Source organism: Mus musculus, chromosome 9, assembly GCF_000001635.26.
Source record: "Mus musculus strain C57BL/6J chromosome 9, GRCm38.p6 C57BL/6J".
Taxonomy (NCBI): Eukaryota; Metazoa; Chordata; class Mammalia; order Rodentia; family Muridae; genus Mus; species Mus musculus.
This window is the reverse complement of record NC_000075.6, coordinates 113,842,977-113,866,507: the sequence shown is the minus strand read 5'-3', so window position 1 is coordinate 113,866,507 and position 23,531 is coordinate 113,842,977. Positions and strand designations below refer to the sequence as shown.

Here is a 23,531-nt window from a genome sequence, read left to right as displayed (position 1 = left end):
TGTATACCAGGCAGGCATTTCAGAGGGATTTAGAGGACTATCTTATCTTTCTTAGGGAAGACGCCATTTCTAAGCCTAGGCAGCCATCTTACAGTAACTTTAACAAGTTCTTGGGAACTTCCAAAAACAGCAGCTGTAAAAGCTCCTGGTTCTGCCATTCAGTGCAGGTCAAGGAACATGAACAAGCTAGATGGGGCCTGCTGTTATCTTATTGTTACAATTTGTGGGCATCTTTTGCTTAGGTTAATTCATATTCTTGGTTCGTTTTAAAATATTTTCAGTACACAAAATAAAATATATATTCCACCGGTGATGGCAATATTATAAAACGAAGAAGCATCGCTTCCTGTAACATTAACAGTTACCGAGTGGGGAATCACTCAAGTGTATTTTAACATTAACAGTTACCTAGTGGGAAATCACTCAAGTGTATTTTAAATGACCATTCAAAAGTTTCATGATGTTGCAGGTGAAGAATCTTCAAATCTGGTTTCTCTCTTCTTCTTTGAAGTATTGCTAAGGTATCTATTTTCTCCATGCAATATGTGAACTAAACACACACAAAAACACCCAAACACCCAACATGCCACAAACTTACAATGCACCATGGGCCAATGGGAGTTATGAGAAACTCTCAATGATATGAAAACTATAATGAGCTGAGTACATACAGTATGCATTCTGTTAAAATCAGTCATAAACTCGTGTGGGTGGGGTACCGGTAGGGAAGCGAGCGAACTCTGAAATGTGGGTCTATTCAGCAGACAGGAAGGTGCAATCCAGAAGCACTCTGACATTCTCCCTCCCTGGCATGTCCTGAGTTGACGAAACCTGTGCAAGTCCACTCTCCATTGAAGCTCACGCATTCCCTCACCTTAGGAAGGAAGCTGGCAGTGTTCATTTCATATGCACACTGTCCTCTCTTCTCCATTAGCCTTTCACCATCAAAGAACGAGCCATTTCCAGTGCCTAGGGCTTGTTTGGAGTCATTTATACTTAAAACGCTGAAGCACTTTCTCTAGTAGAGCCACCAGAGTTGAAGAAAAGGGCAAGTTCAGCCCAGAGAGCAACATGGAACGAAAATGCCCTAGAGGCAAAACTTCAACTTGAATAACTATTTTCTGTTGTATGGTTACATATCAAAATGTTACTATAGGTTCCTCTCTCTTAATATTTATTATCTGTAGAGTCAACTTGGAAATTTTCAAAATTTTTAGAGTTTCATATTAGAAAGACAGGCCAAAGAGAACTCCTGACTAGCAGTTTTTGCTCTAGTACCAACACAGAATGGCTGGGTATTATGTAGTAAGAGTTTCTGCTGAATAGAACTCATTCTTGTTGATGAGAATAGGTGAGCAGACAAGAGGTGCACACATAAAGTCTGTAGATTCTTACCACCAATGGTATTAGCAGATTGTGATCCTGAACAAGTAAGTGCAAAGGCAGAGTTAGGGTAAGGGTTATAATCCACGAAGAGGGGAGAAGCAGTTTTAAAATGGATGGCAGATGAAAATAACAAAGCTTAGTCAGTTCTCAAGAAAAACAAAACAAAACAAAAAACAAACAAAAAACAAAGCTAACACAAAAAAGAGCAAACTTTAAAAAAATTCCATAGCACAAATGTCTGTCACAAAAGCAGCACACATAACAGTTTTACAGCTGACACTCATGTACCAAGCAGATGAAATGAAACTGCACAAACCAATGCGCATCCTTCAGCTGGTCCTTTATGAGATCCGAGTTGTCAAATGTTTACAATTTTATTTTAAACTTTTAAAATTAGATATAGGAACAAATAATGCATCTTATAGCTGAAGAAAAATGGAGATGAAAAAGCTAAGAATTTCATCTTTTTTAAGATTCACAGAAAAGCAAGAGGTAGGGGAGGAAAGAAAGCTTCCTGGCAGGCTGCACAGTCAGTCACCGGTACACAACCAGTCACTACCAACAGAGTGAGGACGTAGCTCTTCCTTAATCTACCAGTCAGTCTCTCCATTAGCTCTGCTTTCTTTATTCTGGTGAGCCTGAGCACACCTGCTTTGGTCCAAGAGATTCTCTGTCTTTCTAGATGACAATCCCAAAACATGAGCACCATGCACCATAATGAGACACTACGATGAAGATGGAAGGCACAGGAGGACCCTGTGCAAACAAGCTGTGAACAAACTTGCATACTAATCACACATCTTTTTAACAAAAGAATCTTAAATGAACACATACTCATCCAAATAAACAGGCAAGCAAATAAATAAAATCTTTCTAATATGATTTAAGACTTGTGTGATTGTATAGTGGGAACGTCTCTAGACCTTAAAGTCCTATGAGGTTTAACAAGGCAAACATAACATAATCCTCCTATCTTTCACTGTCATGCTCTGAAGTTCCAATGATTGAAAAAGAGGGTCCCAACCAAGGCCAAGAAGTCAGAAAATAACAATTATCTCACAATTAAGTTTAACTTAAATCTTCTCATGGACAATTTGCGATTATCTGTATTTTCCTTTAGGTTTTAAATATCCTAACTTCAGTGATTATTTCTGTTTCATGAGGGCAGTAAAAATATCAAGGTATAAAAACCACGTAACAGCACCATAAAATTCCGTTTTCATTTTATTATGAATAATACCAAGGATAATCTTATCAGGTAATTCACAGCACCTACTCTGGGGTACACTGTTGTAACTGCATTAAATATGCTGACTCATTCAATGCTCATGACAATCCCACGAGGCAGATGCTCCTCATTTTACAGGTGGGTACAGAAAAATACAGGAACCTACAAGAGCCAGGACTGCAATGTGGGCAACACAGGTCCAAAGCCTGCACCCTTTACTTTACCCCAGAGCCCTTGGTGGCCTGACTCTGGCTGTACACAGACCCTGTGTCTTAGCTAGCTCTCAGGCTGCGCTGATGTTAGTCTGCGCAATAGCCAAGAAGGGAGGGTGCACTGCTAATCAATGTTCTCTAAGAATCACTCCACACACACCCCCAGGAGAATGTGATATTGTCACTACTTTTGATCTGTCAAAGAAAAGCCCTTGCCTTGCAGAACTATGTATTCTTCTGGCTGTTTGTAAGTAGCCTTCTTTCTGAAACAAACTATGCCAAATCCTTCTGCTCATTTTAGGACTCCTGCAGAAAGCTTCCAATGTTGCTCTGGCTGACATTCTGATGCCAGGAAGAGGTGGCACCACAACACATGCACTTAGATGTCCTCATGTCTCTGTGCCTTACTTGTCTCCCTTGACCCCAAGATGCAGGAATCAGATAAATATTAAAAATAAACAGGACATCTACAACCCGACAGTCACCTTGGAACCCATTCTTTCTCGGGATAATTAGGTTATAAAAAGGATCTATTCTTCACTTCCTTAGGAAACCACTGGTGTTAGAGTGCTGAGGACAGTCTGTTGGGACAGAGGAGCAGCAAGAGATCACTGTGGCTAAAATGCATTATGCAGGCACTTGTTGGGACAGACAGACAGACACAGGTCGTGCTTTTACCTCGGCCTATGATTGAGCTTTCTAATTGTTCCCATAAGGAACTCAGTGAGCAGTGAAACCTAAGAACATAAATCTCAAATTTCCCATGAAATTGATCAAAACTAGCTATTTCAGCCTATTTTCCCCTCATGATAAGTCAGTATTCACTTGCCCAAAATACTAGCCAAAATTTAAGATGATCTAACAAAGTTTGGGGAGAGTAAGAAGATAGATACCACTTTTCTGTCTCTGTATAGCATCTGCTAGCTATAAACAGATTTTGGTGTTAATACTGAAAATTATTTTGCATATAAAAGGTACAATTGTCCACGCCTGCGAGTTTCTGAGTAGAATATGAACCTTGACTTAAAAGATTTGTATTGAAAGTATTTCCATGCAAACATCTGTATACAAGATGAAGACTTCCTGCTAAGTGGTGGAGATCAATGATGTGCCCCTGACAACACAAACACAAGACAACACCCACTCAAAAAACAAAACAAAACAAAAAAACCAAGCCCAAACATGCACAACAACTGACCCAAAACATTGAAAAAAATACCTTCATTTTTGTCAGGTGATGATGAACCTAAAGTACAGAACAAGAACTCAGTATGTGGCTTGTTGGCTTTTCGAATCAGCTTTGAATGTATCCACTGCTCATTTCCTAACAGTAACGTAAGAGACACATTCACCCCAGACGGACATAATAGGCAAGACTCAGGAGCAGTACATACGCTGGGACTGAGACACCATTTTTGTCCGGCTTCTCCCTCTAGAGTCGGTCTTGGCATTTCCCACAGCAACAAGCGGTGTAGAAAGCTTGGCTCTCACCCGACCTGAGGAACGAATATTTACACAATTAAAACACTTCCTACAATAGTATTTAGTATTAAGAAAGGGGACTTACACTATTTTCAAATATTTTTAATTCTGAAGTAAGGCAGCCATTATTTATATATTTCTCTTAAGAATTTAAAAGTACAGTTTGGAGTTTACTTTCTAAGATAACATCTCACCTAGGCTTAGGAAATTCTCCTGCCTTATCTTTCAAGTATCTGGGACTACAACCTGTATATCATCAAACCCAGATATATACTTCTTTATACATGTTCTACATAAGAAGAAAATTGCCAGACATGGTGGCACACACCTTTGATCCTAGAATTTGGTAGGCAGAGGCAGGAGGATCTCTTTGAGTTCTAGACCAGCCTGTTCTACATGAGACCCTCAAAAGATAAGAACACAAAACAAAATTTTAAAAAAAGTTCCTGTTTCTAGAAAATTAGGACTGTTTTCAAATGTGTGCCATAGCTTTAGAGCTAAACAAGACTGTAAACAGTCTTCTTGGTGGACAGTGTACTTCTGAAGAAGCGCTGCCATCAGCCAAGTCATCTTTTTTTTTAATCTCTTCTTCCTAGATCCTTCCTTTCACCGCTACCTCCATCTCGTCCCCGAGGTAAAACCACACGACAAATATTTTCACTGTATTTCCAGAGGTTTGGTTTTGTTCATTTTGGTTAGAGGTATGGGGCAGGATCTCTGGTCCTGCTGGAACTCACACTGTAGAGCAGTCTGGCCTCGAACACACTGAGATATGCCTGATTAAAGGTGCTTGCCACCCGAGCAGGCCCTTTCTAGAGCACTTGCACTAACGCATCTGCGTAAGCTGCCAGCAGTAAAGATGAGGGACGGTCACACCCCACTGCTAGGTGCTCTGGGCTCTCCAGCGACACTCACAAGCACATCACATCATGTTGAACACAGAGGGAAAAAAGCATTTAGAATCTATGTACATTAAGAGGGACAATTTTAGGGAATCCCAAGATAGTGACCAATTTGACCATCCTGATTTGAAAAGCAGGTGCTGAAGAGGAGGGCTGGATTTGAGCAAGAGGACTAGGTGAAGTCAGAGGAGCGGTGGGAGCTGGGAGTGAATCGGAGGCAGATGCCAAGAGAGCATCACCAGCAAGGCCCCAGGAGCCCACGCTGCAGAGCCCTCGGCTTTAGGAGTCTGCTCTGGGTAGGTCATAATTTCCTCATAACTGAAGAACAGTGCAGAGAAACTGAATAAAGACTCCACCTATATTCTAGCCACATACTAATGCTTTAAGTTCAAAGTACTAAAGTAAGCTGCCATTCATTCAGTATCAGAACTGATTTTTCGAGTAATACAGTTTTAACTTAACACCATTTCAAGCACACCACAGTTAATATAAAAACAAAACAATTACATGCATTTGGTTTTATACTCAAGAAAATGTTGTTCATGTCAAACTTAAGAAAAATATTGTGTTTAAAAAAAAAAGGCTTTAATGAGATTTATCCTTCAGGAAGGATAAATACAAAAACTGAATTCTTATTTCTATAAACTCTGAAGGACTATTTCTTTTAATGTCAACTGACTAGAAGAGTCTGTGTAGCAAGTAGTTATACTCTTAAACTGAATTGGAATCAGAGACCAATTCTGTAGTCACTGATTCAAAAATTAAAAGATACATTTCAAAATAGATGAAATGAAAGTTTTTAATGTCCAATGTTCCTAAGAAGCAGAAATAACCTGGTATTAATTCTTTTAGAAAAGAAAAAAAAAATTCTGTTGTCATTACTGGGAAAAATGGAATTATATACTAGATATGATTAAGTATGTTAAGCAATGTTTTTCTAGAATGAGATGATCCAGGGTATAAAGCACAACTGCATGATGAAGAATTAAAAAAAGATTTTACACACAATGAACACAACCAAATATAGAATGCAAAAGCTACCACAGCTGGCAAATGAGAAGGGTCTGCAGGTAAATTAGCCTGTTTTAGTTTCAATGCATTCTACCAATGAAACTGTGAGGTGAAGGGTCTGTGTTACTAACAAAGTATTGACTTCTTACCATCATCAGATGCTGTTCCTAAATAAGAGAAATAAAACAGTATTTCAACAAATTCTGAAAATGCTACCTTACAACCCCCTCCCCCAAGATTCATCTGCAAAGGTGAAAATAGAATGGAGCTTTAGTCAGATAGGATCTAGCCTTGAAAACATTTAAAGGAGAAAAAATAATCTGACAGAATTCCATTCACAGTTCACTCCAAAAAAGTTAAAGCCTGAAAACTAAAAATAGGAAAATTCGTAAATTTTGGAGGGGTGGAAGAAACCGGAGAAATCAATCACTTAAGAACAGTTTAGCTCTGATGACTTTTCCTTGCAAATAAAGGTTGGTAGACTCCTCTAAAGCAGAACTGTTTCTGTTCATTTTCAAAGGGAGCCCGGAAAGGAACCAGAGAGAAACAGACACCAAATCCATGACCTTGGCCGCACTTGCCCAACATTTTTGTCAGAGCACAGACAAATCCAAGGACCTAACCGCAGCGCTCAGCTGTGTGACCACAAAGTGTGTGAAGTCTACGGAAAATGAGCAAGTATGAAAGCCACTGGGCAGTGACACACAGACAGTTGCACTGTCAAATGAAGGGTTGAGCACAGGAAGTAACACATCAGATAACAGAGGACACCCCAGAAAGGGCTTTAATTATGACCCAAACAGAAAAACACTGATTGGTAAGTGAAAATCTTCCTAAGTGCTCCAGCAATCTAAAGGTTCAAGGATATCTAAGAGCTCAGAAAGAAATCCCCTCCTGATGGCTGTCGTTTCCATTCAAAGGGCTTAATTAATTATGAAATACTTTAAAATGGAGATACTAAAAATAGTTCCTAGCCCGAGATTAAATACAGCTTCCATTTCATTAAAATAGAAAAAAAATTGAGGCAAATTTGTAGAGTTTATGTAATAATTAAGAGAAAAGGTGTTTTGCTTCCCTTTCTTTTCTTTGAACAAATTCTTTAACAAAGTTCAGACTCCAGCTGATACCTCAGCCCTGACAGGGAAAAGAGTGCTGTGGCCGTTTTCTCTCTAGTGTCTGACAAAACAAGGCTCAGATTTGTGACTAGACCAAAGCAGCCACAGACAAGCTGCAATAATTTGAATACTGGAATTTAAAAGGCAAAGCTTAAACTTCAGTTTAAATTAAATGTTAGTTTAAAATCTCAGCATGTGCAACTTGCAATCAATTTTAAATAAACATGTGAACTGTGAGACACTGTCCCTGTCCCGCTCCAGTCGGTAACTAACATGTTAAAACAGAGACTTAAGAGACTCCTTTCCTCCTTCTGAATCCAGTACTGTAAAAAGAAATAGGAAATTAAAAATATGAGCCCTATTTTTCAGGTTTCATACGAACTATTTTTGGTAACTGACTTAAATTCCAAAAAAAAACCCACAAGGAAATCCAAAATGGATAAAAGCAACTCAAAATCCAAGCTGGAGTCCTGCAGCCATTTCACACAAAGTTCTTGATAAATAAATAGCATAAAAGAATCAACATGGTCCCAGTAGAGATGTGGAAAAGAATTATAAAAGTCTTACCATCCATCTTGTCAGAAGTATCCTCTTTGATGAAAGAGCAAGCAGAGAACAGAGGAAAACTTAGTATATTAGAAAAAAGACTTCATAATCCCTATTTTTTAAAAAGACAAGTGACTTGTACAGGCTCACTTTGCCATCTGGCTTCTCACAGACCCCATCTTTCCTTTGAACTCTCAGCTCCTATAATCACACATCTGGGTGAAAATCTGCCTCTGTACCACAAGCTCCTAGAGGAAACCCACACAGCTTGTGATCGGGTGGTGCCACTGAAGACCAGGCCTTTACTATCTGTCACAAGAGAGTTAGCATTGTAGGACTGGCAATGCTATTGTTTTTGAGGCCCACATGTCACACACCTCCTGTCCCAGTCTCCAGAGTGCTGCAGTTACAGCTATGCGTCACCATGTGTGCTTGCTGTTGCTCTTCTGAAGGTCCTGTGTGCAACACTGGCCTCTGCTAACTCAGCTCCGAACACCCCCATCCCCCACCCCCCATGATAACAAGGTTCCGTGACAGCAGAGGATCGACTGCCATAGTAATCTCCTGAACCATATGCAAGCAGTATCATTTGTGGTGAGCATCAACTTTCTTCTGGGTGTCTGGAATTCTGATAATTGTGGCTTGTTGAAAAAGCAAAGAGCCAATATGGCCAGCCTCCTCTCCCTATTCCACCCCTGGACTAGAAGTCTTAAATGAGCTTCCCTGGCAGAAACACTGGTTGACATGTTATAGCATTTCATAGCAGAGGAAGGAGTCTTTCTTCCTAAGCCTAGTTCCGAGGGTGAGAACTACAAAGCACACGCTAGGCCTCCAAGGCTATCTCCCTACTGGTTCTGCTGTGTGGCCTTCCACGCTAATAAACCTCACCCATAAGCTCCAAATTGTGGCCAAGTCTAACAATGTCCCTTCTCTTGTACTCAAGACTATTCAAAACCTTTAGTCACTTCTTGGACCAAGAATTCTCAGGCAGACGATTCTAATTCTAATGAATACACGCTTCTGAAGACCCACCTGGTACTGCAAGTACCATGCCTGACTCTATTCCCTGCCCTCCATTTCCTCCTACGCTGGCTCAGGAAACTGTTGCCCTCTCACTGCCAGCTCTGCTCACTGCAGCCCACTCCTTACAGCTTCTGCAGGAGCTGCACCAGGCCACTCTCTTCATCCTTTCACTGCTTTCTTCTCGAGCTAACCAACCACCTTGGTGTACAGACAAAGATCTTAAAACAAGGAGGGGGAGGAAAGTGCCAGGGCTGAGAGGAGCTACAGAGCTCTTTCATTTTCTTCTTGGCCATCAAGCACGGCAAGTTCATAGATTCCAGTACCAATTTCTTCCACATCTAACCAAAATTTGACTTTTATCTAACCGACCTTACTAAAATCATTTGTTTTCTTTTCCATTCAGGCAGTTCCATAAACCTCCTACTAAGAATACTTATGTATGCTAGGTAACTATTTTATCATGAGCTACACCTCCAATATAATCACACACACACCCTGGCCATTCTGTATGACACTAACTTTCCTCTACAAAAGTTAACAGGTAAATTTCAAAACACACAGGCCACCTCTGTGCCACAGAATTCAGTGCTTTAAAAAAAACAAAAGCAAATTAGCCAGTGGCAAGTGCACTAGAGAGTGTATGCAGTTTAATGTCACCTTTTCTTTGTATACCCATTTCATCTCAACTGTTTCCTAAACATTTTGAGTTTGAGGTCTCGTAGCAAGTTCAACTCAAAAGTCAACAAATCTGTAGCCCCTTATTTCTCAGCAGCATACCAATAAACTGAAGAAAAAAAAAGTACAGACTTTCCAGATCCTCAGTACTTAGCAGGAAACCTGAGGAAAAACTGAATACAGGAAGTGTTTGAAAAAAAAATGATATACTCATTCTGAATTCTCTAAGTTCAGACATGATAAACAAGGTTCAATACAGAAGAAAGCAGAGCCCACTAGTCATGTGTCTCATGAGGACAGAGGTTGGGTGTGTGCTACCATGCCCAGCTTTTAGGTAAGTGCGCAAACTTTTTATTTATTTATTCATTCATTCATTTATTTTGGTGCTGTGCTGCAGTTTCTTTTCTTTTCTTTTTTAAAGATTTATTTAGTATATGTACATACACTGTAGCTGTCTTCCGACACTCCAGAAAAGGGCATCAGATCTTGTTACAGGTGGTTGTAAGCCACCATGTGGTTGCTGGGATTTGAACTCAGGACCTTCAGAAGAGCAGTTGGTGCCCTTAACCACTGAGCCATCTCCCCAACCCTAAGTGCTCAAATCTTAACTCATATCCTTATGCTTGTCTAGCAAGTGCTTTTACATTCTGAAAGGCATCTTCGCAATCCTGCTTTTACTTCCTTTTATTTTATTGAAACAGTGTTTCCTTATGGAGCCTGGCTGGCTGCTTCCCCAGTACTGAGAGTAAAGGCATGCAACAGTACACTTGATTCCACCTTCTTTTTCTTCCTTTTCTTTCTCCTCCTTCCACCTTCTGTGTTTTCTTTAGGTCACCAGTTCCTTTTTACTTCATTTCATTAGGCTGACAGACCCTCCTTGCCAAGCCCTTACAGTGAGGGGATCTACTCCTCACTCGAGATCACAGAACCAAAAGGGAGCTGAGCCTAGAGTTTCCAGGACTCTCTATGGATCTTAAGGGTGCCCCAGTCTCTCCACAGACATCTGCAGTCAGGAACCTCAGTGGTATGGAGAGAATATGTATGTAGCATTAGAATACCGCACTATGATATTGAGAAAAAGAGCACAAGCTCATATTCAGTAAATAATGCACACAAGTAGCTGGACCAAAGACACTCAGACTGAAAGGGCATACAACAGGAGATTACATTCTGAAGTAAAGGTTGATTTTTATTTTTTGGTATAATTACTTAATTACTCAATTACTGGGTCAAAGTGTGTGTGTGTGTGTGTGTGTGTGTGTGTGTGTGTCCCTATCTATATGTGCTATAGGTCTCTCCTTCAACGAGGATGAACTTTGACCTGAGCTATCTTGCAGGTCCTGGATCCAAACTCCAAACCTTTAACAAAGCTTCAGGTATTAATTTGCCATTCAGAAATCAGGTCCATTTGTGAACTCACTCAGAGCTGTGACAAGGTCCTCAGGCTCTCGTCAGGGTACATCACTCTCCTACTTTCCGTATATTTATACACCCTTCACTTCCATTTGTTTGACCAGTCAAAATCCAACATTTGTTCTGGTGTTTACAGGCAAATTTGATAAGTATTTTATTTTTACGGTCTATTTATACTTTTTTGTGGAGTGTGGCAAAAACTGTCTCCAAGTTTATATTTTCATATCTTAGACTTAAATTAAGGCTATAATTTATTTAGATTTAGAAATTATTTCAGTGATGTGAGGTTAGATGAATTCTTGGGTTATTTTTTTTGTTTTTTTTCAAGGCAGGGTTTCTCTGGTTGTCCTGGAACTCACTTTGTAGACCAAGCTGGCCTTGAACTCAGAAATCCACCTGCCTCTGCCTCCCAAGTGCTGGGATTAAAAGTGTGCGCCACCACTGCCTGGCTGGTTAGATGAATTCTTATCTATTAGGTTTCCAATAAATTGTCTTACGATTTTGTTCAAGATTCTGGTCATCTGGGATGTATTGTACCACGGTGTTTAACAGGTTGTAACTTATAAAAACTGTGAGATACCTTCTCAACAGCATGCACTGACTCATCTATGCCTACTTCATCATTCTTAAACACTGCCATTCTAGCACTCATCAAACCCCTGCCCAAATCTCTATGCCCTTTATTGTATGCAGTAACCGATCTGTTTAGTGTTCTACACTACAACCATGAGGCAGAAAACAGAAGTGTGCATCAGAGACGCAACATGGACAACCAGCCTTAAACTGTTGAAACACAGAAAAAAACCAACTCTGAACATCATTTGGAATGTATGCCTAAGCTGTGATGAGACACAGAAGCCCTTGACAGTTCTCCCTTCTCCCCAAAGGTAAAGGAATAGAAATAAGACCAAGGAAACAGCGGTTGTTTACAAAACCCGTGCCTTCCCTCAGTAACCCCCCATAGGTGTGTCTTTAATGCAGTTATGAAAATTCTATAGGAAACCATGGGATCAAGAACAGTATGTCTGATCAAATAAAGAGGAAGACAATGGAGACAAGCAGAGAGCAGTACCAAGGTCACTGCAAACAAGCAAGAATGGACCAGAAGTGAGCATGGCATTTCATTTCGTCCCTGAGAGGACGGGAAGAGTGAAGCAAGCTGTCGTACCTAGTGATGCATAGGAGCCTGGGTTCAGGGCACCTGCACCTAAGCGCCCACTTCGCACCGCCTGCCCAGCAGCATGATGAGCCTTGGCACCAGCTGCCGCATTCACATCAATGTCACTTCGAGAACGCTGCAGGCTTCCTGGAAGGGGGTTGGCTTTGCTGCCTCCCACAGATACTACAGAAAACAAGTTATATATGTTATTTAAGTGGCTGCAAACAAAACAAAGACACATGAACGCAAAGCCATCATAAACTCGTCATCTGTGGCAACACACAGTCCACAAGGCAGCAGTGGCCAAGTGGACAGGCAGCACCGTAACATCACCTTAAAGTGAGAATGCTCCGTTTCAGTTATGATAAAACAGTTTTCTCCAGCAATTTTGAATAGTTCTTTGCTTCATTTTTCTCTCATGGAAAAAATGCTGACTTTTGATTATAAAATTGACAGGTCTATTTGGTAACAGAAGAGATATGCTTAAGACTGATTTATGGAAATAAAACACTAAAATATATGAGCATATTGTTATTCTTTACTATTAGAAAATGCAAGAAAAGTTAGTCTAGGTATTGGGATATTGCAACATTAGTGCAGCTTTGTCCCTTTTAGGAAGTCTGAGCCAAGTCATTGAACTGAAATTTAGCTTCAGTTTTTAAAAGCGTTTGACTATATGATGAGCTGCCTCAGTAATAGCTGTGAAGTCAACTGAGTGGTCCTAACTGGCATTTTAAAGCAATTAAACACAAGAAACACACTGGATCACTAAAATCTAAGCTACTTCCCAAAGCATTGGCTTCTATTTGCCTCCAGAGTCAAGGTGTGTCCTCACAATTTGTGGTACTGTGTCATGAAAATATTTTCTCACTGTGGATCACTTCAAACCACTTTAAATGCTACTGCTTAGAGACACAATTGGCTGTAACTCTTACTCCAAGAAGTAATTACCTCTTCCAGCTACAGTTGAAGGATTTGCTGTTGACCATTTAGAAGAAAAAGGACGACTGGAAGGTAAGAAGAAATGTTTTTAGTAACAAGACTTGGTTGACCACTCTGGTAAGAATGAAATAGCAGCTGTCAAGAAAATTGAGGCATTTTTTTTTTCTTAAAAACAGTTGTTTTCAAGAACTGGCAATAAAGAAGTAATTGGCAATGAACAAATGGAGACCAGGTTACATTACTGACTCCGCTCTTCAGCACATAGACAATGTCAGCACTATCAATCACTCGCACCCTGAAGTACTTCACTTAGAAGAAAGAGACAGCATGGTTCTCACTAGCATGCAGGCAGCCCTGCACACCAGGTCTCGTCTCATGTGATTCCTCCAATGTCATGTTGTGGAAATGCACTACTTGCTGCATCAATTATTTTATGGTATGAATAATCACACAGAAGTCAAGTGTTTCCACACACTTATATACAGAAACAAAATGTGACTCATTAACCCTAACCGCAGAGCAAACACCAGGTCACCATTTTATCAAGGTCTTAGTAGACACAAACTACCCAGGTGAAGGAGTTAGGAAGAGGAAGACATGCGCTCCCAAGTGTATAACCTTACTTGAGACTTTCTTGTGAGCTGGATGAGGACCTGTCTGACTGCGGAAGAGAAGCTACACTTCCAGAACTCTTTAAGTAAGTTTGAAGACTTTTCTGATATGATGGCTCAAGGGAGTTGTACAATGTTTCAGCTTCACCAGGAAAGTGGTTCCTAAGGCCCATGTATGTCCTGTAAAGAAAGGAAGGACATCAGTGACAGCTGGTCCTAACTCTAGGAACACAAACACATGTGTAATGCAGTATCCATGTTGAGTAGAAACTGGGTAAACTGAACCAATCCCAGTAGAAAAAATGCAGCTTTTGAAAAAAACCGACCTCAGTTCACAGTCTGATTGTGGCCACTTCTAGCTCATGTGTCCCCGATTGACTCCCCATCTCAAACTCCAGATGCAGCTATGGGGACAGAACCACCTTGAAGAATTATCTTCAGAATTAACAAGTGAAAAATCGCTTAGCTATAGTGGCATGTCTTCAATACCAGTGCTCAGGAGGCAGAGGGAGTTGGACCTCTGTAAATTCAAGGCTAACCTGCTCTACATATTAAATTCCAGGTTAGCCAAGGCTACAGAATAAGAATCTGTGGGGTACCAAGAGCCTTACTTAATATTGGATACATAGTATCTACTCTGGGTTTCTTGTTGACAATGAAAGCTGACTAGTCTCTGATGGGATGAGAGCAATGGTGATGACCCAGGTCACAACTACAAGTAGCTTATTCCATGTCTAGCACAGGATTAGTGGATAAAATGCACTTTAATTTTGCTAGAATTAGTCAAACAGAGTAATTGGGAAATTGGTAATAGAATCACCTCTCAACATAATTCCTTTAAAGAAACACAATACCTTAAATATGTTTAATTAGATTGTCACAAAAATATAGTACAAACTTACTTCCTTGCCTCCACTCTGGCCTCAGCATCAGCATCATGAATGCCCTTCTTAATCGTTTCAACCAAAACAGCTGCATGTCTACACAATAAAAGCATCTTTACATTAATATTTCATACTGCATTTCACCACATACAATAGTTATTCCTACATAATACACATCTACCCCAAAGGAGAGGGAAAAGTGAAAGATTAATTAGTGAAATAATTAAGACTGTAACATCCCCACCCCACTTCCCCTTAAAGGCAGTGTTGCCACAAAGTCCAGGATGGTCTTGAACTCACAATCTTCCTTCATCAGCCTCTAGAGTACTGAGGTTGCAAGTGTGCAATACAACACCTAACATCCTTTTCTCTCTTTTCTTACTGAGATGAATCTTTCTATGCAGCCTGGTCAACCTGACTTATGTTCTATCCTCACTAGCTGGGACTGCAGGTCTGCCCTGGTCAAAGACTAGAGGATTTTCTAAGTCTTCCCCACACAGCTCACCCATATACTGCTTCCTTCTGATACTTCAGAGACTATAAATCTGGAAGTGTTTTTATAGAATCCTGACAACAGGTAAATAAATGTGCAATATTTAAATTTAAAAATTATAAACTTGATGGTGGAAAATGCCTGTATGGTGGGCTCCTCACTATCGCACAACTGTGGAAAATGATTTGCTACAAGTTTGATCTAAACCAGGGGCTCTCAACCGTCCTACTGCTGCAACCCTTTAGTACCGTTCCTGGTGTTGTGGTGATCCCCAACTATAAATTATTTTGTTGTACTTCATAACTGTTATTTTGCTACTGTTATGAATCGTAATATAAATATCTGATATGTTACCCCTATGAAAGGGTTGTTTGACCACCAAATGGGTCAAGACTCAGAAGTTGAGAACAATTGATCTAACCAATAAATAAAATAGTAGCTGCCAAAAAACAAACAAAAATGAAATACTTTGTGTCTATGTTTTTAAATTTTTTAATTAAAAAAATAGACCTATAAGGTCTGTAGAGATTGCTTAGCAGTTAAGAGCACATACTGTTATTGCAGGTGACTGGAGTTTGACCCCAGCTCCCACATTAGGCAACTCACAGCTACCTATAACTCCAGTCTCAGGGGATTTGACACCTTTGGTTTCCTAGGGTACCTACACCCCCATACCTATACATATAATTTCTTAAACTAAAAATAAATGTAACGAATTCAATTAAAAATAGAAATCAGCAATATATTCACTAAAAATGTAGGTTACTGCTGATGCTTCAAAACTGAAAGGTGGCATGAAACAGTAATACACAGCCCTGTAAAGAGCCGACGAGCTGGTCATACTTTCCTTCATCTCAAAATGACAACAGATGCTGTCCAGTGACACATCTCAGCGAATGTGGGGAAATAGCCCAACAACTTTCTCTTCAAAATAACTCTCTTACTTTAAACAGGAAGCCCTTTCCAAGACTGCAGCTCATGAAACTTGCCTCGTATGTGCTTGGTAAAATGTTACCCAATGCAATGTGAAGGATCGTATATAACCCAGTCTACCTAAGGAGCTGTCACCCAAGACACCAAACCTGAATGCACAGGAGGAGCACAGCATCCCAGCTCAAAGGAAGACACACAAGGACACACATCTCCAGACAGATGAGACACAATGTAAACAACACAGCAGCGTGCCTACTGCCGGGAAGAAGGCTGAGACTCTTGATGCTGTTTGTGTGGGTGGGGTGCCTACCTTTCCAGTGAATGAGTCTGCCATTCTTGCAGCAGCAAATCTAAAAATTCAAATGAACGTCTGAAAAATAAATGTTAAATTACAATTAAACACACTGAGAAATATCACTTTTTTTACAATAGTTCATTTTGCCTCTGAATTAAACACACAAGACTTATTTTCAGATTATCTTAATTAGAAAAACAAAAACAAACTTAAAGTATTTTACTATTACTATGCTAGATAGTTTAAAGGAAGTTTGAAGCCTATAATTTAATTGCAGAATATTTGTTAAATGCGAAGTGTTTATGCTGGAGCCCAGAGAGAGGGAGGCACACATGAAAGTGGAAGGCGAGAACAGGCTCATTAAAGCAGTCCTCAGAATCCATACGCGCTATGTAGACCCAACGTAGATCACACACTTAAAGGAATACGCAGTGATAAGTACATAATAGTACAGAACTTTTGCTTCTATTTTAAATATAGGCACATAGAATTTTAAAGCAAAGACACATGTATTTTCTCCTAAATCTCTAATTTTTTTCTTCAGTTGTAGGATTTGGGAAAATGAGCTGTTAGCCAGATTTCACCTATGGGATCTTATTTCTGACTCCTAAGATTTCAAAGAGGTGACTACATAACTTTCTAAAATTTTTAAATCACGTAAAGGACAAAACGGCGTGTTCAGCCATTGTCTAATGATAAAATGCTGTGCAAACTGCATTGTTCTCCAACATACACTGTACAAATACCGCACGTAAAGACACAGCACTTTCCTTACACTCACTGTAGCCTTGATTCTCCAGTGTTAGACCAGTGCTCTACCACAAATGTACACCATTAGCCTTTAGGTCCTAATCACTGATGGCAATACGTTTTGAAGAAATCAAGCTAGATGTGGTGGTGCATAGCCTGAAATCTTTGTACTTGAAAACCAAAGGCAAAACAATTCTAAGGTCAAGGCCAGCCTGGCTATATTGCAAGACCTTCTGTCAAATGAAATGACTGCTTCCAAAGAGCATGACGAGAAAGAAAGGGACTAACAATGTTGATTTATCTATTTCCTGTCTTCTACACACAAATTATAAACTCTTAGTGTTCAATCTGCAGTCCATGGGGTGAGCTCAATCAGCCCATGACTTACATATGCACTGAGATACACAACAGTGACACCTGTGGGATTCTAGCTATTTCTAACTCTATACTTTGGAGAACAAGTCAACCAGAGAAGTAAATAAGCCACAGCTTAAGTGAGAAACCTGAGTGCACACAGCAGTTGCTCCACCCACTTGCCCTTAAATGGGAGGTGGTTAAAAAGCTTGTATCATGGGCTAGAGATGGGTGAGCAACTGTACGAGTGCTCACAACCAGCCTGGTATTTTCAATCCCAGGATACACACAGTTGAAGAAAAGAACTGATTCTTGAAAGCTGTCTTCTGACTTCTACGAGTCTACTATGGCGCATGCATACACACACACACACACACACACACACACACACTCAGGAGTAAAGGTAAACAAATTTGAAAAAATTATATCATGGTTTTATTGGAAAAGGTAATATTAAGAAGTTATAACTAATTGTTACACTAAACTAAGGATTAAATGAATTACCTAATTTATACTAGAAGCCCTTTCCCCCTAACACTTACCTCCTTACAGGAACTGACTTTGATGTGCAGTTGCTTGTTATTAAAGGAATAAGTCTAGGTACATGGGTATGCTGAAAAAGATATTTTAGAAAAGCATGAGACACTGTGCATGACATGGAGTGCTTTTGTTGTCTTATACTTAAGGACAGCCATGGGACAGCCAGGAAAAGAAACTGTAAATCAAATCTAAACTGACCCAAATTCCCCTTTTAGAGTAATAATGGTGATGAGATAGTTTTTAGGAGAATGTTCTCCAATTTCTAAATCTTATGCTTTTCTTTAGTGAAGTAAGCAATAAAGTGCTTATTATAAATATAGAACTTCAGCATAAATATATATCACTTCGTTGTGGCTATACTCACTTTTCTCATTCTTTATTTAGCCATTAAGCACTATTTCTGGTATTTAGGAAATGATAGTGTTGTTATCTCTGTGTACCCAGTCCCCACACTAAGTGTGTGCTGCTCTTGTCACTGCCCGCAGCATCTACAGCCACAAACACAAGTGCACACACGCACCTACACATATGCATGATATTCCATGTTCACATGAACACACGTTGTAGGCTTTTGTATTACTTACATGCTCTATAATAACTGCATTATGAGAAAAATAATTTAAAAGTAATTTTCTTTCCTTTAGAGGCAACAACAACAACAATAATATGACTTCATTAAGAACACGTGTGGGGAGGGAGTCTGTAAAAAACCTACCCGAATAATAAATCTGATTGCTGCACATCCAGAGGTCGCCATGACTTTGGCACTATTGGGGACAAGATTAAAAAGCGTAGGGACGATGGCTTCAGCGCCGTGATCAAATTTGTTTCCCAAGACTGTTGAAAGGTGACTACAAAGGAACACAAAAACTACTTTAATATTAAATGCAGAAAAGATTTATTTGTTTATTTTGAGAAAGAGTTTTATATACTAATGCTAGCCTCAAATTTGGGATGTAGCCAAGAATGGCTTTGAACTTCTGATCCTCCTGCCTCCACCTTCCAAGTACTGCTATTATAGGTGTGTACCCAGGCTTGGCTGATGAGGTACCAGAATGCAAAGCCAGGCAGGGTTTTAGCCATGCTTCTGCCATGAGCCACATCCCCACCTTCCAGGTACTATACAGTCTCTTCTTCCCTATCTAATAACAGGCAGTCCAAAGACAAAAATCTGACATTGTATCTCTCCCTGTGTAGAGACATGTGCAGATCACATGCTGTGTGACCCCAGAGTAGAGCTGTGCATTCCAAGTAAACATTAAGTAAAATATTGCTCTGATTGTGGGTCTGCATAAGACATTTCCATTTTGATGCCCCAACAACCTAAAGTCCAAAATGCTTAACTCTTTTTAAGTTTCAAATCTTACCCAAATCAATGTTTCACAAAAGTTACCTATTTTGATTAATTGTCCGATTGTTATTTTTTTTGGAAGGGCAGGAGTCACAAATATTCTGGTATTATTGTTGGGGCTGGATTTAAGTATCCACAACAAAAATACAACTCTGGTATCTCCTAAAACTCACTAATTTGTGTTGAACATTTGTATTTCCTTCACACATTTGTAATTACACAACTCCCCCCCCCCCCACGTGCACATGTGCAAATGTAAGTATAGCATATGGATGACGATTCACTAGTCATCATCAGGAATACCACCCACTCTCCCTCACACAGGATCACCAACTAAGCTGCACACTGGCTGGCTGGGACTCTTCCTGTCTCTCTCTCTCCAGTGCTGAGATTAGAAGGGCACACTGCAAACCCCAGTGCTTGCCCAGCAAGCAGCTTACCCACTGAGCTGCCCTCTGAACCTTGACTAGCTTCAGTTAAAACACATAGAAAAGACATCATAATTACTGACAGCTTTGACAATTTTTGTGATATTTGTCAATTTCAACATATACAAAATCTTTACTAGATTGATGTTTTATTTTTTTAGAGATAAAGGTCTTAATGTAGCCCATGCCGGCCTTGAACTCACTCATAGCCAAGGACGATCTTGAACTCTGGACCTCCTATTTCCACCGGCCAAGTGCTGGAATTATAGGCATCACTGCACTCAGCAGTTTACTATCTTAGTTCATACATGTGGTTGTGCCAAAAATTTAGGTTCTTGATTCAGAGAGGTACTCCAGACTTAGACCTATGTCCTTGTGTTTAGTTACAAAGTCAGTTTTCCAACCTCTCAGTCCCTCAAGTCTACTGTCTTCCACTGAGGAGTGTAAGCTCTGTTCCAGTGGGCAGGTGATCACATGGGAATTGACTCTAAGAAGCTTGCTGAAAGAGCTGAGACCTACAGCAGCAGGTTTACTACAGATCCTGTACAGCGGCTTTCCTGGGGTCTCTGCGGAATGTACTAGGCACTGACGAAGATTCTGGGAAAGCCAGATCTGAACGTTTCCCTGAATGAGCCCTGGGAATCAGGGCTTGTCTCAGTATTGGGATCAGTGGGTTTCTCTACTCCTCAGAAAGTTTTAGCTTTCATGTGAACAGGTCGGTACTAAGCTGTCTCAGAACAACACAGATTTCTATAGCTCTTTAGCTGTGTGTGTCTTCTCCACTGTTCTGGATACTTGGCTATCCTACTTTCTGAAACTTGCTCTTTATATTCCTAGTTCAGTGAGATTGCCTTGCAGTGTGTGGGTCCCTGCACCTATCCCTGTGTCTCTAAGGCACTGGCAGGTCAGTACAGCTATGACCACACTACTCTGTTAGGTTGTGGTTTTGTTTTTGTTTTTAAAGATTTATTTGCTTATGTGAGTACATTGTAGCTGTCTTCAGACACACCAGAAGAGGGCATCAGACCCCATTACAGATGATTTTGAGTCACCAACTGGTTGCTGGGAATTGAACTCAGGTCCTCTGGAAGAACAGTCAGTGCTCTTAACCACCAAGCCATCTCTCCAGCCTGTTCATCTGTATCTCAGCTTTGCCTTCAGTGTACATTACTTGCAAAAAAGCTATTTACTTACTCTGCAGTTTTCCTAGTCCAAGTATATTTTGGTTTTCTTCTTTTTAAAACTTGGCTATTTTCTTTCTTTCTTTGTTTCTTTGTTTTTGTTTTTTCCACACAAGGTTTCTCTGTGCAGTCCTGGCTTTCCTGGAACTCACTCTGTAGACCAGGCTGGCCTCAAACTCAGAAATCCACCTGCCTCTGCCTCCCAAGTGCTGGGATTAAGGGAGTGTGCCACCACTGCCCGGCTAAAACTTAGTTATTTTCTTATTTTGTGTAGTTATAAGTGCAATGGCATACAGGCCAAGTCAGAGGACAGCAGACATGAACGCATTAGTTCTCTCCTACCTTTTTTAATCCGGGGAACTGAATCCAGGCTGCTAAGCTTGGCAACAGGTGCTCTCAGCCACTGAACCATCTTATTGGCTCTGAACTATATTTTAATGTTTCATTTATTAATTCGTTTTGTTTGCTTTATTGAAGATACAGCATCACTTTGCTATACTGGCTTCACCTGGCAACCTTGCTAGCATCCCTTGATTGTAAGTCATTCACAGAGTACCCTGCACAGGATAATTATGTCACCTGGCGCTTCCTACCTTTTCTTGAAATCCTCATCATTTTTACATCTCCCTTCTTCCCTTAGGACAATAACACAATAGTAATTAGAAGATGTACTGCAGGTACCTCTGGGTTCCCTGTCTTCAAAAGATACATTGATATCCATCTATGAAACAACAGTACTCAGTGGTAAATAGGATTTCAGGCGAAGACGATACACAAATAGATTTTGATAAATTAATGGTGTTATGACTCTAATTTGCTAAGATATCAGAAATGGAGTACTCAACAGCCCAATTAGGAATGAGAAAAATAAGTATAGCCAATTCCAGACCCATTCTTTTTTTCCCTATACATTTTACAGCTGATAAAACAATTATGGAAGATGTCTCTTATCTACTGCTAGGGTCTCAATCCATAGTCTCACACATGCTAAGCAGGTACTTTATCACAGTGCCACAATCTCAGCAAAAGAAACATTTTAAAAAATAACAAAAAGAAAGGAAAAAAGAAAATAGAAATAATTGAATCTGTATGTATAGTACAAATATTTTGGGGTTCATGTCAGCTTCTTTGGGGGTGATCCTGTTACTGCTTTACTTAACGAACTCTGATTTAATGAGTTCTACATTCATTCATAAAAAAATAAATAGCATTCCATATATGGAGGTACAACTCTTCCATCCTAGCACTTGGGAAAGTTGAAGAAGGCAGGTTTCTGCTTAGTTTACATGGTGAGTTCCCAAACAGCCAGAGCTACACAGTAAGACCCTATGTCAAAAACAAACAGACACCTCTGACCCAGAGAGACACACTTACGCAACAGTGATGCAAGCTTCCCTGACCACCTGGGATCTGAGGTCCTTAGCTGACAGCTTAAGCGCTCCATCCAACAAACGTAGGTGCTGGAAAAAGCAATCATACTGTGCGGCTCCAGCAACAAGCAGTGATCTGATTTTCTTAAGCTAGAAGAGACATTTCATTATTGATATAAGAGCTGAGAGTCTACAGAGAAGTCATCCAAATTACATCATCTAAACATCTAAAGGTTTTTCTTTACAATTAAGTTTATGGGTTTCATTAAATTTACATAACAAAATTCTGAAATTTTCGTCACATTGAATGCACTGTGTAAATAAACACACAAATCAATACAAAGCTTTCTGGGAAGCAGCGTTACAAGCTTAGATACATATGGAACAGATACATGTTCACATAAAAAAGAAAATTTACATTTTTCTAATCATTCTTTTCCAAAGTACAGAAAAATGTAATTAACATTGAAATTTATCATTTTAAACTATTTAATTGGTAACATTTAAGTACATTTACAACACTGGACAACCACTATCATTATCTATTGATAGTCTCTCACCCCTGCCTTTCCTTCTCCCTTCCAAGCTGTGTGTGTGTGTTCATGCTCAAACCCAAGGTCTCATACATGCTAAGCAAGTACAATACAATCAATACATAAGAAATGAAAATAAAGAGAGAAAAAGAAAAACTAGTAATAAATTGATAAAGTACATATATAAAACTGTGTTCAGCTGCACTACTGACAAGGAAGCCAAAGCTGGAAGAAAATATTATCTGTACATCGGACAGGCAAAAACCTTACACACTTGATAGACTACACTACACCAGAGAAAATAAACGCTCACAAAAAAGTTTGAGTAAATTTGTGAAGGACTAAAACCTTTATTCATCTACAGAAATAAAGCTGCATGCACTCTTTACCAAGAACCCACATGTAAATACTCTAGCCTATGGAAACAATTGTTACAAGGATGTGCAAAGGTCTGGGATTCAGTTTGGTGATGGAATACTTATTAACACTGTATCAAGGGAAAGGCAGCAGAAGGACATGGACTATATCATTAAAGCTGAGCCTGGTGGAGACTGACTTCATCCCATACTCAGGTGGCAGAGAGCAGTAGGCCAATCTCTCTCTCTCTTTCTCTCTCTCTCCCCCTCTCCCTCCCTCCCCCACCCCCTCTCTCAGTGGTTGCTTTCTTTACATAGAAACCTGCAGGGCAAGCCAAGAATACCAGAGAGATCCTAT

General features: G+C 39.9%; 1 protein-coding gene across 30 annotated transcripts in view; it reads right to left on the bottom strand.

Moving 5' to 3' along the window:
* Positions 1-23,531, bottom strand: part of Clasp2 (CLIP associating protein 2) — a 179,621-nt gene that overhangs the window by 53,190 nt on the left and 102,900 nt on the right. For 13 of the 30 annotated variants that reach the window (XR_379881.4, XM_006512384.4, XM_006512385.4 and 10 more), the window contains 13 exons: positions 22,289-22,434; positions 18,670-18,805; positions 17,957-18,027; positions 16,326-16,385; positions 14,608-14,685; positions 13,718-13,885; positions 13,104-13,159; positions 12,162-12,335; positions 7,904-7,927; positions 6,371-6,388; positions 4,221-4,322; positions 4,046-4,072; positions 1,396-1,422 (listed from right to left, as the gene is read on the bottom strand). Coding sequence is in view for 29 of the 30 variants with exons in the window: in XM_006512384.4 (XP_006512447.1) it covers positions 1,396-1,422; positions 4,046-4,072; positions 4,221-4,322; positions 6,371-6,388; positions 7,904-7,927; positions 12,162-12,335; positions 13,104-13,159; positions 13,718-13,885; positions 14,608-14,685; positions 16,326-16,385; positions 17,957-18,027; positions 18,670-18,805; positions 22,289-22,434 (1,087 nt within the window). In the remaining variant the exon portion in view is untranslated. The remainder of the gene's footprint in view (positions 1-1,395; positions 1,423-4,045; positions 4,073-4,220; positions 4,323-6,370; positions 6,389-7,903; positions 7,928-12,161; positions 12,336-13,103; positions 13,160-13,717; positions 13,886-14,607; positions 14,686-16,325; positions 16,386-17,956; positions 18,028-18,669; positions 18,806-22,288; positions 22,435-23,531) is intronic. The other 17 variants (XM_006512390.4, XM_030244699.1, XM_006512393.4 and 14 more) reach the window with 5 other exon arrangements.